The sequence below is a fragment of the Bufo bufo genome, chromosome 2 (genome assembly GCF_905171765.1).
Source record: "Bufo bufo chromosome 2, aBufBuf1.1, whole genome shotgun sequence".
NCBI classification, from domain to species: Eukaryota; Metazoa; Chordata; class Amphibia; order Anura; family Bufonidae; genus Bufo; species Bufo bufo.
In genome coordinates, this window is record NC_053390.1 from 36,606,437 (window position 1) to 36,623,228 (window position 16,792).

Genomic DNA, 16,792 nt, shown 5'->3' on the forward strand with positions numbered 1-16,792 from the left:
ACGGGTAATAAGATTTTTTTTTTCCGTTCAGCCTCTGGGCTGAAAGAAAAAAATGAACGGCACAGATTTCTTCATTCGCATCGATCAATGTGGATGAAAAAATCTCTGCCAAAAAAAGAAAAAGGAGGGGAAAGGCGTCTGCCAGGACATAGGAGCTCCGCCCAACATCCATACCCACTTAGCTCGTATGCCCTGGCAAACCAGATTTCTCCATTCACATCAATCGATGTGGATGAATAAATCATTGCCGGGATTTTTTTTTTTATATATATACAAAGTGTTTGCCAAAGTATATGAACACCGCCGCCTCCTCAGCTCATATGCCTCGGCAAACGTATCTTTTACTGCAGAGGAGAAATCTCGTCTTGCAGCGCCGCATACACCGACTTGCGTGTAATCTGACAGCAGCGCAATGCTTCTGTCCGAATGCACATCAGTGCTGCAGCTGGTCGATCGGTTGGTCCACCTGGAAGGTAAAAAAAACAAAACAAAAAAGAAAAAACCAGGCCGCAACGCAATAAATTTATTAACTTCAGAACAGAACATATTAACTTTTTTTTAACTTTTTTACTTACCGGTAATTTTTTTTTTGTTTCGTTTTTTTTACCTTTATAGAACAAACCTCTCCTTCCCCATGGGACAATGTGCAAAGCGTAAATCGCCCAAAGATGTGGCGAAGTACGTTATGCACTTTATCCCAGGTGAAAGGAGAGGTTTGCAGCAGCTGTGAGTAAAAGGGCCCTAAAGGCCTGTGTGCCTGTCCTGTGAGATGCAATCCCTATGCTAGGTGTACCTGTCTGTGGTACTTCCGGAAACACTCTCCTAAGCATAGGTCAGGGCAGTCAGGACAGAAATAGCGGGTGTCACGCCTTATTCCACTCCTGCTACAGACACAACATTTTTTTCGGGGTGGCGGTTGGGTTGAGGTACCAGCAACGACACTGGGGAAATGTCGCTCGTGTAGACGGCTAACTACACTGGTGGATGGGGCCACGGAACCTTCTGGATACAGGAGGTTCTCGATGATCTCTTCCTGAAATTTGAGGAAGGATCGTGTTCTCCCAGCCTTACTGTAGAGAACAAAACTATTATACAGCGCCAATTGAATTAAATATACAGACACCTTCTTATACCAGCGTCTGGTTCTGCGGGAAACTAAATACGGAGCCAACATCTGGTCATTGAAGTCCACCCCTCCCATGAGCGCATTATAGTCGTGGACTGAGAGGGGCTTTTCAATGACACAGGTTGCCCTTTCAATTTGGATTGTCGTGTCTGCGTGAATGGAGGAGAGCATGTAAACGTCACGCTTGTCTCTCCATTTCACCGCGAGCAGTTCTTCATTACACAAGGCAGCCCTCTCCCCCCTTGCAAGACGGGTGGTTACAAGCCGTTGGGGGAAGCCCACGCGACTAGTTCGCGCGGTGCCACAGGCGCAAATCCGTTCTAGAAACAAATGCCTAAAGAGGGCCACACTTGTGTAAAAATTGTCCACATAAAGATGGTACCCCTTGCCGAATAAGGGTGACACCAAGTCCCAGACTGTCTTCCCACTGCTCCCCAGGTAGTCAGGGCAACCGACCGGCTCCAGGGTCTGATCTTTTCCCTCATAGATCCGAAATTTGTGGGTATAGCCTGTGGCCCTTTCACAGAGCTTATACAATTTGACCCCATACCGGGCACCCTTGCTTGGGATGTATTGTTTGAAGCCAAGGCGCCCGGTAAAATGTATTAGGGACTCGTCTACGCAGATGTTTTGCTCAGGAGTATACAAATCTGCAAATTTCTGGTTGAAATGGTCTATGAGGGGCCGAATTTGGTGGAGCCGGTCAAAAGCTGGGTGGCCTCGGGGACGGGAGGTGGTGTTGTCGCTAAAATGCAGAAAACGCAGGATGGCCTCAAATCGTGTCCTGGACATAGCAGCAGAGAACATGGGCATGTGATGAATTGGGTTCGTGGACCAATATGACCGCAATTCATGCTTTTTTGTCAGGCCCATGTTGAGGAGAAGGCCCATAAAAATTTTAAGTTCGGAAACTTGGACTGGTTTCCACCGGAAAGGCTGGGCATAATAGCTTCCCGGGTTTGCGGTTATAAATTGTGTGGCATACCGGTTTGTCTCTGCCACGACTAAGTCCAAGAGCTCCGCAGTCAAGAACAGCTCAAAAAATCCCAGGGCCGAACCGATTTGAGCCGTCTCAACCCGAACTCCAGACTGGGCGGTGAAAGGGGGAACTACAGGTGCGGCTGAAGTTGGTGACTGCCAATCAGGGTTTGCCAGCACCTCAGGGATTCTAGGGGCTCTACGGGCCTGTCTGCGCGGTGGCTGCGACGGGGTAACTACTGCACGTGCCACCGTACCAGCTTCAACTGCCCTTCTGGTGCTCGCTACTTCACCATGTTGTACTGCAGTGCTGGTACTAGGTCCAGGAAGGGCTGCGCTGCTGGTGTATGCCTCACCGCGTAATCCGACAGCGCCAGCCCCACTCTGCTGCTCTTGAAGCGGATCCTGCGTAACCTGTGGTCTAGCGACATGGGGCCGGGTACGCCTGGTGCTGCCAGGGACCTCCTCGTCCGAACTTTGGGTCAGACCGCCACTGCTTTCCACAGGTTCATATTCTGACCCGCTAGATTCGTCAGATGAGGGTTCCCATTCCTCATCCGACTGGGTCAGAATCCTGTAGGCCTCTTCAGAAGAATACCCCCTGTTTGACATTTTGGACTACTAAATTTAGGGGTATTCCCTGAGACTACCCAAGAAAAAAAGCAAACCTGTCTTACAAAGGGGAGGCTAGCGAAGTACCGGAGGCCGCTGCGGTTGATAAAAAATATCAAAACTGATTTTTTTATCGCCGCAGTGCGTGTAAAGTGAATGTGCAGTGATCAAAAAATAATAATTTTTTGTCACTGCGGTGGGGCGGGCGTGGGTGAACGCACGTGTGGGCGACCGATCAGGCCTGATCGGGCAAACACTGCGTTTTGGGTGGAGGGCGAGCTAAGGTGACACTAATACAATTATAGATCTGACCGTGATCAGTTTTGATCACTTACAGATACCCTAAAAGTACAAATGCTGATTAGCGATACGCTAATCAGCGAATAAAAGTGACTGCGGTGGGGTGGGCGCTAACTGACGCTAACTACCTAACCAAGGGGCCTAGACTATCCCTAAAACCTAACAGTCAATACTAGTGAAAAAAAAAAAGTGACAGTTTACACTGATCACTTTTTGTCTTTCACTAGTGATTGACAGGGGTGATCAAAGGGTTAATTGGGGTGCAGGGGGGTGATCTGGGGCTAAGGTGTAGTGTTTGGTGTACTCACAGTTCAGTCTGCTCCTCTGCTGGATCCAACCGACGAAAAGGACCAGCAGAGGAGCAGAGAAGCCATATAACAGATCATATTTACTAATATGATCTGTTATATGGCTTGTGATTCGATTTTTTTAAAAATCAGCAACCTGCCAGCGACGATCATTGGCTGGCAGGTTGCTGATGCAATTGTCCTCGAACTTTTGCCGGCCCGCGATGCGCATGCGCGGGCCGGCTGTGACCGAAATCTCGCGTCTCGCGAGAGGACGCGCCGGCGCGTCCACTCGGAATGAAACAACCACCTCCAGGACGCGTCTGTGCGTACAGCGGTCCGGAGGTGGTTAAAACAATGAGGCTCAGTAGTGTGTGTGGCCTCCACGTGCCTGTATGACCTCCCTACAATGCCTGTGCATTCTCCTGATGAGGTGGCGGACGGTCTCCTGAGGGATCTCCTCCCAGACCTGGACTAAAGCATCTGCCAACTCCTGGACAGTCTGTGGTGGATAGAGCGAGACATGATGTCCCAGATGTGCTCAATTGGATTCAGGTCTGGGGAACGGGCGGGCCGGTCCATAGCATCAATGCCTTCGTCTTGCAGGAACTGCTGACACACTCCAGCCACATGAGGTCTAGCATTGTCTTGCATTAGGAGGAACCCAGGGCCAACCGCACCAGCATATGGTCTCACAAGGGGTCTAAGCATCTCATCTCGGTACCTAATGGCAGTCAGGCTACCTCTGGCGAGCACATGGAGGGCTGTGCGGCCCTCCAAAGAAATGCCACCCCACACCATTACTGACCCAATGTCAAACCGGTCATGCTGGAGGATGTTGCAGGCAGCAGAACGTTCTCCACGGCGTCTCCAGACTCTGTCACGTCTGTAACATGTGCTCAGTGTGAACCTGCTTTCATCTGTGAAGAGCACAGGGCACCAGTGGCGAATTTGCCAATCTTGGTGTTCTCTGGCAAATGCCAAACGTCCTGCACGGTGTTGGGCTGTAAGCACAACCCCCACCTGTGGACGTCGGGCCCTCATATCACCCTCATGGAGTCTGTTTCTGACCATTTGAGCAGACACATGCACATTTGTGGCCTGCTGGAGGTCATTTTGCAGGGCTCTGGCAGTGCTCCTCCTGTTCCTCCTTGCACAAAGGCGGAGGTAGCGGTCCTGCTGCTGGGTTGTTGCCCTCCTACGGCCTCCTCCACGTCTCCTGATGTACTGGCCTGTCTCCTGGTAGCGCCTCCATGCTCTGGACACTACGCTGACAGACACAGCAAACCTTCTTGCCACAGCTCGTATTGATGTGCCATCCTGGATAAGCTGCACTACCTGAGCCACTTGTGTGGGTTGTAGACTCCGTCTCATGCTACCACTAGAGTGAAAGCACCGCCAGCATTCAAAAGTGACCAAAACATCAGCCAGGAAGCATAGGAACTGAGAAGTGGTCTGTGGTCACCACCTGCAGAACCACTCCTTTATTGGGGGTGTCTTGCTAATTGCCTATAATTTCCACCTGTTGTTTATCCCATTTGCACAACAGCATGTGAAATTGATTGTCACTCAGTGTTGCTTCCTAAGTGGACAGTTTGATTTCACAGAAGTGTGATTGACTTGGGGTTACATTGTGTTGTTTAAGTGTTCCCTTTATTTTTTTGAGCAGTATATATACACTCACCTAAAGAATTATTAGTGCCCCCATACTAATACGGTGTTGGATCCCCTTTTGCCTTCAGAACTGCCTTAATTCTACGTGGCATTGATTCCACAAGGTGCTGATAGCATTCTTTAGAAATGTTGGCCCATCTTGATAGGATAGCATCTTGCAGTTGATGGAGATTTGAGGGATGCACATCCAGGGCACGAAGCTCCCGTTCCACCACATCCCAAAGATGCTCTATAGGGTTGAGATCTGGGGACTGTGGGGGCCATTTTAGTACAGTGAACTCATTGTCATGTTCAAGAAACCAATTTGAAATGATTCGAGCTTTGTGACATGGTGCATTATCCTGCTGGAAGTAGCCATCAGAGGATGGATACATGTTCTCATTCTGTTTACGCCAAATTCGGACTCTACCATTTGAATGTCTCAACAGAAATCGAGACTCATCAGACCAGGCAACATTTTTCCAGTCTTCAACAGTCCAATTTTGGTGAGCTCGTGCAAATTGTAGCCTCTTTTTCCTATTTGTAGTGGAGATGAGTGGTACCCGGTGGGGTCTTCTGCTGTTGTAGCCCATCCGCCTCAAGGTTGTGCGTGTTGTGGCTTCACAAATGCTTTGCTACATACCTCGGTTGTAACGAGTGGTTATTTCAGTCAACGTTGCTCTTCTATCAGCTTGAATCAGTCGGCCCATTCTCCTCTGACCTCTAGCATCCACAAGGCATTTTTGCCCACAGGACTGCCTTAATTCTACGTGGCATTGATTCCACAAGGTGCTGATAGCATTCTTTAGAAATGTTGGCCCATATTGATAGGATAGCATCTTGCAGTTGATGGAGATTTGAGGGATGCACATCCAGGGCACAAAGCTCCCGTTCCACCACATCCCAAAGATGCTCTATTGGGTTGAGATCTGGTGACTGTGGGGCCATTTTAGTACAGTGAACTCATTGCATGTTCAAGAAACCAATTTGAAATGATTCGAGCTTTGTGACATGGTGCATTATCCTGCTGGAAGTAGCCATCAGAGGATGTATACATGTTCTCATTCTGTTTACGCCAAATTCGGATTCTACCATTTGAATGTCTCAACAGAAATCGAGACTCATCAGACCAGGCAACATTTTTCCAGTCTTCAACAGTCCAATTTTGGTGAGCTTGTGCAAATTGTAGCCTCTTTTTCCTATTTGTAGTGGAGATGAGTGGTACCCGGTGGGGTCTTCTGCTGTTGTAGCCCATCCTCCTCAAGGTTGTGCGTGTTGTGGCTTCACAAATGCTTTGCTGCATACCTCGGTTGTAACGAGTGGTTATTTCAGTCAACGTTGCTCTTCTATCAGCTTGAATCAGTCGGCCCATTCTCCTCTGACCTCTAGCATCCACAAGGCATTTTTGCCCACAGGACTGCCGCATACTGGATGTTTTTCCCTTTTCACACCATTCTTTGTAAACCCTAGAAATGGTTGTGCGTGAAAATGCCAGTAACTGAGCAGATTGTGAAATACTCAGACCGGCCCGTCTGGCACCAACAACCATGCCACGCTCAAAATTGCTTAAATCACCTTTCTTTCCCATTCTGACATTCAGTTTGGAGTTCAGGAGATTGTCTTGACCAGGACCACCCCCCTAAATGCATTGAAGCAACTGCCATGTGATTGGTTGACTAGATAATTGCATTAATGAGAAATAGAACAGGTGTTCCTAATAATTCTTTAGCTGAGTGTATATAGATAGAAGTTAAATTTTTTGTCAGTGTTCACTTTTTTAACACTGTAATGAATTTTTATACCACAGTTTTTGCATGCATGCACGATCTGTGTGCGTGCGTGCTGCAGAGCACCAATCAGTAGTGTGCTCATTTGCATCTCCACATAATTTTTTTATTTAATTTTTTTACATTTTTTTTTGTGAACCAACATCTGCAGTTAGTGGTAGTTTTAAATATAATATAAATAAATATATATATATATATATATATATATATAATTTCAGAAAGTGTCAGTTTAGAATTTTGCACAAACGCACCATCTGCGTACGTGTATTTTGCAACCACTGATCACCAATCATTAGTGTCCATTACTGATCGCGTTTTTTTTCGAGTTTTTTTTTATTTTTTACAAAATTTTTCTGCTAAATTTAATTACAAATGTATTACAAGCCCCTTCACGTGTGAAAACACTACATACACCCCTCTCAATAATTAAAGGTTTCCACATTTCACACTTCACTCCCCAATAAAATACAAATGGCCCGTCCATCCCAACGACTATACTCAGCTGAAGAGGCATACGCCATGCTTGCCTCCGATACTGAGTGCCAGTGAGGGAGAATAGGATGCCACTTTCCTCTACCCCCTCACCATCTGCTGATGAGGGACCCTCTAGAAGGCGCCCCAGGGTAGCAGCGGAGGCAGCCCCCCAGAGTAAAGCCTTGTGGGTTTTTAATTTCTGGGGACCTCAGGAATCTTTTAAATGCGATATGACACCTAAAATCCATGTCTGCCAATTCAGGTCAGCAAAAACCATATTTTGCATTTTGCCTCTAGAGCCCTGCCATGCACCCATACATAATTTTTTGAGCACATATGGGGTGTTGCCGTATTCGGGGGAAATGGTTAACAAAATGTGGGGTGTATTTTGTCCTATTACCCCTTGTGAAAGTGAAAAATGTAGGTGTAAAGCAACTTTTTCTGGAAAAAAATGTAATTTGTCCTTTTCACAGCCAAGCGTTTCCTAATTCTGTTATTTGCCTGATGGGTCAAAGTGCTCACTACACACCTTGAAATATTCCTTGAGGAATGGGGTCACTTTTTGGGGGTTTTCACTCTAGGGCCACCTCAGGGTGTCTTGACATGCGACATAGCTCCCAATTACCATTCCAACTAAATCCGCTCTCCAAAACCCACATGGTGCTCCTTCCTCTCTGAAGCCTGCTGTGCGCCCATACATCAGTTTTTTAGCACACCTGGGCTGTTTCTGTAAACTCCAGATTCGGGGTAATAGATTTTGAGTTTTGTTCGGCTGTTAACCCTTGATGTGTTGCAGAAAAAATTGATTAAAATTTAAAATCTGCTAAAAAGAAAAGTGAAATTCCCATTTTCCTTTTAATTCTCGTGGGGCACCTAAAGGGTTAACAACATTTGTAAAATCAGTTTTGAATAGCTTAAGAGGTGTAGTTTCTTAAATGGGGTGATTTATGTGTGACTTCTAATATGTAAGCCCCAGAAAGTGACTTCATAACTGAACTGGTCCGGAAAAAATTGGGTTTTGGAAATTTTTCTTTAAAATTTTAAGATTTGCTTCTAAACTTCTAAGCCTTCTAACGTCCCCAAAAAATAAAATGTCATTTTCAAAATGATCCAAACATGAAGTAGACATATGGGGAATGTAAAGTAATAACTATTTTTGGAGGTATTACTACTATCTATTATAAAAGTAGAGAAATTGAAATTTGGAAATTAGCTAATTTTTCAAAATTTTTGCTAAATTTGGTATTTTTTTTATTATAAATAAAAATTAAATATTTTGACTCAATTTTATCAATGTCATGAAGGAATATGTGACGAGAAAACATTCTCAGAATGGCCTGGATAAGTAAAAGCGTTTTAAAGTTATTACCACATAAAGTGACACTGGTCAGATTTGCTAAAAAAAATGGCCTGGTCCTTAAAGAGGACCTTTCATGGGTCCAAACATTGTAAACTAACTATCAAGATATGTAGCGCAGCGCCCAGGGATCTCACTGCACTTACTATTATTGCTGGGCGCCGCTCCGTTCGCCCGCTGTGGCCCCCGGTATATTCTCCCGCTCTGTATGCTAATTGCTAGCATCGGAGCAATGGGGAGGAGACTGCCCTTTTTCTCAATGGGCGTTCCTTCTCCCTGGCTGTAGCGCTGTCCAGTCAAAGCGCAGAGCGTCACATCCAGGGAGAAAAAAACCCTCACCTTCTCCCTGGCTGTGACGCCGGGGGTCACAGCAGGCGAACGGAGCGGCACCCAGTAATAATAGTAAGTGCATTGAGATCCCTGGGTGCCACGCTACATATCCTGAAAAATGGCAGGGTCCTTAATGGATTAATGGCGCTTTCAAATAAATAATAATAATCATTGTTTACCAGGCGCAGCGCCATACATTTCCTAGTGGCTGTGCCGGGAATTACAGCTCATTTCCATTTGAATGAACTTGCAGTACATTTTACAGCCACTAACCAGTCTACAGAGCTGTGCCAGTTTTGCTGCAATCTGACTCCTGCATTCATCATCAGGAGCAGTGTGGATATGAGGTTTTAGTCTGCCAGGTACTGCCCCTTCAAGTGCCCAGGAGGAGGAGCTAAATTGTGAAGTGCTCTTTGCATTGAGCTGCCTCTCAGCACACAGTGAAGCCCCGCCTCCTGGGCATTTGCAGGAGCAGAACCTGGTATAATTGAACTTCATATTCACACTACTCCTGATAAAAAATTAAAAAACAACTCACAAAAGGTATGCTTGTCTTGCTCTCTCCAGCCTACCTAGTGCATGGTCAAAACTGCTGACAGATTCCCTTTAAAGGGTTTCTGTCACCAGAATTAACCCTATTAAACTAGCTGACATTAATTAGCGATGTGCTAATGTCTGCTGAACCTAACTAGCCTATTCCTACTTTTATCTATGCCCCCGTTACTCCAGAAATATAACTTTTATAATATGCTAATTAACCTCTAGGTGCAGGGGGGGGGGGGGCGTTGCCCCTGCTCCTAGAGGCTCCATTCTCCCACCTCCTTGCCACGCCCTTCTACACTATATTGACAGGGCCAGGCAGCCTTCACCTCCAACTGCCAGCCCTGTGCGCTGGGGAAATCTCCTGCGTTCAGTATTGGGCGCAGGCGCAGTGAGTGAAGGCCGCTCTCCTGATGCCGGCTACCTCACTGTGACGTAGTCGGCACAGACGCAGTGAGGAATCCGGCACCAGGAGCGCATCATTCACTCCCTGCGCCGAATACAGAAATGAACGGCGCAGGCGCGGGATTTCGTAAGCGATGATGCCACGGTTCGCAGCAATCAAGAGGAGCGGGGCGGGCAGAACGGAGGACCTGGGCGGGATAAAGGGTGAGTGGACGGAGCCTCTAGGTGCTGATTCTACGCCCACATAGCACCTAGAGGCTCATTAGCCTATTACAAAAGTGCTGCAGGGAGAAATGTAACAAACTGTTATGTAGTGCGGACATTAGCGCATCGCTATATCAGTCAGCTACATCACAGTAATTCTGATGGTAGAAGCCCTTTAAGTATCTGCATTATTAATGCCTTCCTCCCATGCATAGTCTAGAGCCCCAGAGATGCTTATAGGATGTAGTGCCCCCACAATGTCCTCCTCCACAGCCTAGAGAGAGAGAGATCTATATACATCTACGAATTTAAAAGTGCGGATGAATGAGTGAAAGGTGTGCGAGCGCTGAGGGGAGCGGGGAAGCTACGGAATGTAGGAGAAGGAGAACCAGCAGGGGGCGCTAGCAGAGAGGAAACTGTCATGTACATAAAACACACCAGATGCATCCGACCTGGATTGACGGTAGGTTTGATTGGCCTTGTCTGCTGTCTCTTACAGTCCGCCATGGCCTCCTTTGGATGGAAGAGGAAGATTGGTGAGCGAGTATCTAAGGTGACTTCTCAGAACTTTGAAAAGGAGTCCGCCGATGAGTCCGCTGACGCGGAGAGCGATGACGTGGACTGGCTGCACTCCATTAAGCGCAAGAAGGGAATTCTTCTGGAGGACAATATCGCTAAAAGTAAACGGCTGAAGGACGAAGGAGCCTTACTGGCCCTCGACGGAAGGTACGAGCAATGACCGTCACACTTATCCCTTGTCTTGTGTCCTCAGGAATGGATGGAATGAATTACATATTAGATGAAGACCCCGGCTTGTGACTTAAAGCGGCTCTGTCACCCGGATCAACCCTACCCTACCAGGCATATAGCCGCCTGGTGGGGTTGATGATGCTGATTAAAACGATACCCGTCTTATGTCTGTGGGTGGTACAATTATGCAAACTAACCGTTCGCGTACCAGGAGGCGGGCTTATGTGGCTGGAGCACCGCAGCAGTCACGCCCCTGGTGCTCCATAATCACGCCCCCCCGCTTTTAGATTGACAAGGCTAGACCTCACTCGTGTCCAGAACGCGCTGTTCTGGAGTGCGGTCTATAGATCTGTCAATCTAAATGCAGGGGGGCCGTGATGAAAAGCAGAGGGGTGTCATTATGGGGCACCTGGGGCGGTGCTCAAACTGCATTTTTCTCTGCAATGATACCATCGACAGACCCCGATAGGGTTGATCCAGGTGCCAGAGCCTCTTCAAAGGGAGATGAAGCCTTGAAATAAGGGAACGGGAGAAATGTTCTTCTTAATATTTGCTTTGTACTACAGAAGGGGAGATGGTAGAAGGGGTGGAGCTTGGTTATTGGGCGGAGTTAGAACAGAGGGGAGAGGCTCCTGCTGCAGCCCGGTACCTGAGGCTAGCTTCACATCTCTGTTTAGGAGTGTCCTCGTTATCTATAATCACCCTTCTGTAGTGCCCCCATTATCTATAATGACCCTTCTGTAGTGCCCCCAGTGTCTATAATGACCCTTCTGTAGTGCCCCCAGTGTCTATAATGACCCTTCTGTAGTGCCCCCATTATCTATAATGACCCTTCTGTAGTGCCCCCGTTATCTATAATGACCCTTCTGTAGTGCCCCCGTTATCTATATTGACCCTTCTGTAGTGCCCCCATTATCTATAATGACCCTTCTGTAGTGCCCCCATTATCTATAATGACCCTTCTGTAGTGCCCCCATTATCTATAATGACCCTTCTGTAGTGCCCCCATTATCTATAATGACCCTTCTGTAGTGCCCCCATTATCTATAATGACCCTTCTGTAGTGCCCCCATTATCTATAATGACCCTTCTGTAGTGCCCCCATTATCTATAATGACCCTTCTGTAGTGCCCCCATTATCTATAATGACCCTTCTGTAGTGCCCCCTTTATCTATAATGACCCTCCTCTAGTGCCCCCATTATCTATAATGACCCTTCTGTAGTGCCCCCATTATCTATAATGACCCTTCTGTAGTGCCCCCATTATCTATAATGACCCTTCTGTAGTGTCCCCATTATCTATAATGACCCTTCTGTAGTGCCCCCATTATCTATAATGACCCTTCTGTAGTGCCCCCATTATCTATATTGACCCTTCTGTAGTGCCCCCATTATCTTTAATGACCCTTCTGTAGTGCCCCCATTATCTATAATGACCCTTCTGTAGTGCCCCCATTATCTATAATGACCCTTCTGTAGTGCCCCCATTATCTATAATGACCCTTCTGTAGTGCCCCCAGTGTCTATATTGACCCTTCTGTAGTGCCCCCATTATCTATAATGACCCTCCTCTAGTGCCCCCATTATCTATAATGACCCTTCTGTAGTGCCCCCATTATCTATATTGACCCTTCTGTAGTGCCCCCATTATCTATAATGACCCTTCTGTAGTGCCCCCATTATCTATAATGACCCTTCTGTAGTGCCCCCATTATCTATAATGACCCTTCTGTAGTGCCCCCATTATCTATATTGACCCTTCTGTAGTGCCCCCATTATATATATTGACCCTTCTGTAGTGCCCCCATTATCTATAATGACCCTTCTGTAGTGCCCCCATTATATATATTGACCCTTCTGTAGTGCCCCCATTATATATATTGACCCTTCTGTAGTGCCCCCATTATCTATAATGACCCTTCTGTAGTGCCCCCAGTGTCTATATTGACCCTTCTGTAGTACCCCCATTATCTATATTGACCCTTCTGTAGTACCCCCATTATCTATAATGACCCTTCTGTAGTGCCCCCATTATCTATAATGACCCTTCTGTAGTGCCCCCATTATCTATAATGACCCTTCTGTAGTGCCCCCAGTGTCTATAATGACCCTTCTGTAGTGCCCCCAGTGTCTATAATGACCCTTCTGTAGTGCCCCCATTATCTATAATGACCCTTCTGTAGTGCCCCCAGTGTCTATAATGACCCTTCTGTAGTGCCCCCATTATCTATAATGACCCTTCTGTAGTGCCCCCATTATCTATAATGACCCTTCTGTAGTGCCCCCATTATCTATATTGACCCTTCTGTAGTGCCCCCATTATCTATAATGACCCTTCTGTAGTGCCCCCCATTATCTATATTGACCCTTCTGTAGTGCCCCCATTATCTATATTGACCCTTCTGTAGTGCCCCCATTATCTATATTGACCCTTCTGTAGTGCCCCCATTATCTATATTGACCCTTCTGTAGTGCCCCCATTATCTATATTGACCCTTCTGTAGTGCCCCCATTATATATATTGACCCTTCTGTAGTGCCCCCAGTGTCTATAATGACCCTTCTGTAGTGCCCCCATTATCTATAATGACCCTTCTGTAGTGCCCCCATTATCTATAATGACCCTTCTGTAGTGCCCCCAGTGTCTATAATGACCCTTCTGTAGTGCCCCCAGTGTCTATAATGACCCTTCTGTAGTGCCCCCATTATCTATAATGACCCTTCTGTAGTGCCCCCAGTGTCTATAATGACCCTTCTGTAGTGCCCCCATTATCTATAATGACCCTTCTGTAGTGCCCCCATTATCTATATTGACCCTTCTGTAGTGCCCCTATTATCTATAATGACCCTTCTGTAGTGCCCCCATTATCTATATTGACCCTTCTGTAGTGCCCCCAGTGTCTATAATGACCCTTCTGTAGTGCCCCCATTATCTATAATGACCCTTCTGTAGTGCCCCCCATTATCTATAATGACCCTTCTGTAGTGCCCCCATTATCTATATTGACCCTTCTGTAGTGCCCCCCATTATCTATATTGACCCTTCTGTAGTGCCCCCATTATCTATATTGACCCTTCTGTAGTGCCCCCATTATCTATATTGACCCTTCTGTAGTGCCCCCATTATCTATATTGACCCTTCTGTAGTACCCCCATTATCTATATTGACCCTTCTGTAGTGCCCCCATTATCTATATTGACCCTTCTGTAGTGCCCCCATTATCTATAATGACCCTTCTGTAGTGCCCCCATTATCTATATTGACCCTTCTGTAGTGCCCCATTATCTATAATGACCCTTCTGTAGTGCCCCCATTATCTATAATGACCCTTCTGTAGTGCCCCCATTATCTATAATGACCCTTCTGTAGTGCCCCCATTATCTATAATGACCCTTCTGTATTGACCCTTCTGTAGTACCCCCATTATCTATATTGACCCTTCTGTAGTGCCCCCAGTGTCTATATTGACCCTTCTGTAGTGCCCCCATTATCTATATTGACCCTTCTGTAGTGCCCCCAGTGTCTATAATGACCCCCATAGTAGCCCCAGTGTATATAAGGCCCTGAAAGAGACTTTACACTTAATGTCCGTTAGATGGGTGCACTCCTGTCTATACGGCTGTTAAAGGGGTTGTCTAAGTTATTACTATTGATGACAAGTCCTCAGGATAGGTCATCAATATCAGATCGGCGGGGGTCCGATACCCGGCACCCCCACCCATCAGCGGTGTGATGAGAAGACGCGCCGTGTACCTGCTTGCTGTGAATAGGAAAGAGCCGCCCCATAGAAGTGAATGGCTTAGGTGTAACTACACTGCTCACCTGCGGATGTGACGGCGAGCAGGTAAACAATAAAGAGGAGGCAGCGCTGGCACGGCGCGCGCTGGCACGGCGCGCGCCTTCTCGTCAAACAGCCGATCTGATATTGATGACTTATCCTGACTATAGGTCATCAATATAAATGCTACCTTTTACCATGCTTTTGAGAATTAACGCCTTGCCCATTTTCAATTTCTGCTTGCGGTCAGTGAATGTGAACATTGTTTTCATCCAAAGGCTGAATGCATATTCTTGGACGACCCCTTTAAAAACAGGCCCATTGATTTCATTGAGGTCCGTCTGGTCGTGAAAGGATATCTTTTGACGGCTGCTGTTCACGGGCGGTTAAAAAAAACTGCCATGTGAGTAACCCCATAGACTTTGGTTCTAAAAACGTCCGCGTTACGGTCACTTAGCGGCGTTAGTATTCGTGATGACCACGCTTTTTGATGTCCATAGCTATATGACATTTTTAGAAAACCTTGGAGGAGACCACGAGTTGGGGTAAGTGGACTCCACAATACCTGTCTATGGGCCGTTCACCAGGAGGATGTTGTTTACTTATTTGGCCACATGGGGGCAGTGGAAGCCTTCGAGATGGGATTTTTGGGAGGTGGAATGGAAGCTGTTCTGTTTTCTATAGGAATTTCCTGCTTGGTTTTTAGAAAGTTGGTGAAAGTCATTCCTTTGTCAGTTGTGGTCGCACTCTCAGCGGGACGGGGGAGTCTCATAGACCTGCATGTCCGTGACATGTGATAACAGACACCTGCATCTCATCCGACTTTTTGAAAAGACACTTATGGTCCGTTGTGTGATCCATCTGTACGCCAGTCGCCAGAATCGTTTTTAATCTGAATATTTATCCACAAATTATATTTTTAAGACATTTTTAGGGCGCAAATTGCACCAAATGATGGAATAAAGTGCGCGTCGGGTCGGGGTCTGATATTCAGGTAGGAACCAGAAAGAAAGTTTCTGGAGCAAGACGGTTCATGTAGTTTTCTGGGTTTTACTAAGTACACGCCATCATTATTTTATCAGTGGGGGGTTCAAAACCTACGAACTCACTGATCGGCAGAATAAAGGGGACACAACGCCAGCGCGCCTAATAAACTATGAAGGGGAAGCTGCCCCTTCATTCTGCTGATCGGCAGGGGTTAACCCCCCGCTTATGGAATATGGATGACCTATTTTAGAGGGTTCTTTGATTTTTTTATACTGGTGGTCTGTCCCCTGGATAGGTCCTCAGTCTCTGATTAGTAGGGGTCCGAGACCTGGGACCCCCACTGATCAGCTGTTTGAGGAGACCAATGCGCTTTGGTTGTATAGTGGCTGTGCTTGGTATCGCAGCTCAAGTTAATGGTGCTGGGCTGTGCCTTGGTCACGTGATCGATGAACGTGACATCACATGGCCGAGGGTAAGCTGCAAGAAGCAAGAGCGCCGTGGCCTTCAACAGATGATTGGCGGGGGCCCCGGGTGTCAGACTGATCAGAGACTGATGACTTATTCAGAGGATAGGTCATCAGTATAGAGAAATAGGAAATCCCCTTTAAAGGGGTTTTCCCATCTCAGACAATGGGGGCATATCTCTAGGATATGCCCCCATTGTCTGATAGGTGCGGGTCCCACCGCTGGGACGGAGCCGGGAAACGAACGGAGGGCGCACTGCGCATGCGCAGCCCCCCCCCATTCATTTCTATGGATCCGCTGAAAATAGCCGTACGCTGGCTCGACTATTGCCGTCTGCTCCATAGAAATGAATGGGAGCATGCGCATGCGCGGTGCGCTCACATTCACTTCTATGGGAGCAGCGCTTGGTGGTGGACGGACCCCGGGAAATCCGGGGTCCCCAAGCCACAGCGCTCCCCGCTTCGTTCTCGTTGTAGGTCCCAGCGGTGGGACCCGCACCTATCAGACAATGGGGGCATATCCTTGCGATATGCCCCCATTGTATGTGATGGGAATACCCCTTTAAGGATAGTACATGAATATTAAAGGGAGTGTCAGCGGCCACTCCGGTATTCATCTGGCAAAACGTTTCGTTTTTTGTCCTGGCTTCTCGGATACAAAGAGTTTTCCTACTCTCAGAGAAGATTTGCTTCGTCATCGTACAAACCACAAAATCCTCAGTTAATAAACTTGTAAACTGACACATAAAAAAGAAAAGA

At 47.0% G+C, this 16,792-nt stretch overlaps 1 protein-coding gene across 1 annotated transcript in view; it reads left to right on the forward strand.

Moving 5' to 3' along the window:
• The window catches only part of TTC33 (tetratricopeptide repeat domain 33), a 234,896-nt gene that overhangs the window by 14,743 nt on the left and 203,361 nt on the right, over positions 1–16,792 (forward strand). The window contains exon 2 of the mRNA XM_040420934.1: positions 10,553–10,779. Coding sequence (XP_040276868.1) covers positions 10,559–10,779 — 221 coding nt within the window. The 5' untranslated portion in view covers positions 10,553–10,558. The remainder of the gene's footprint in view (positions 1–10,552; positions 10,780–16,792) is intronic.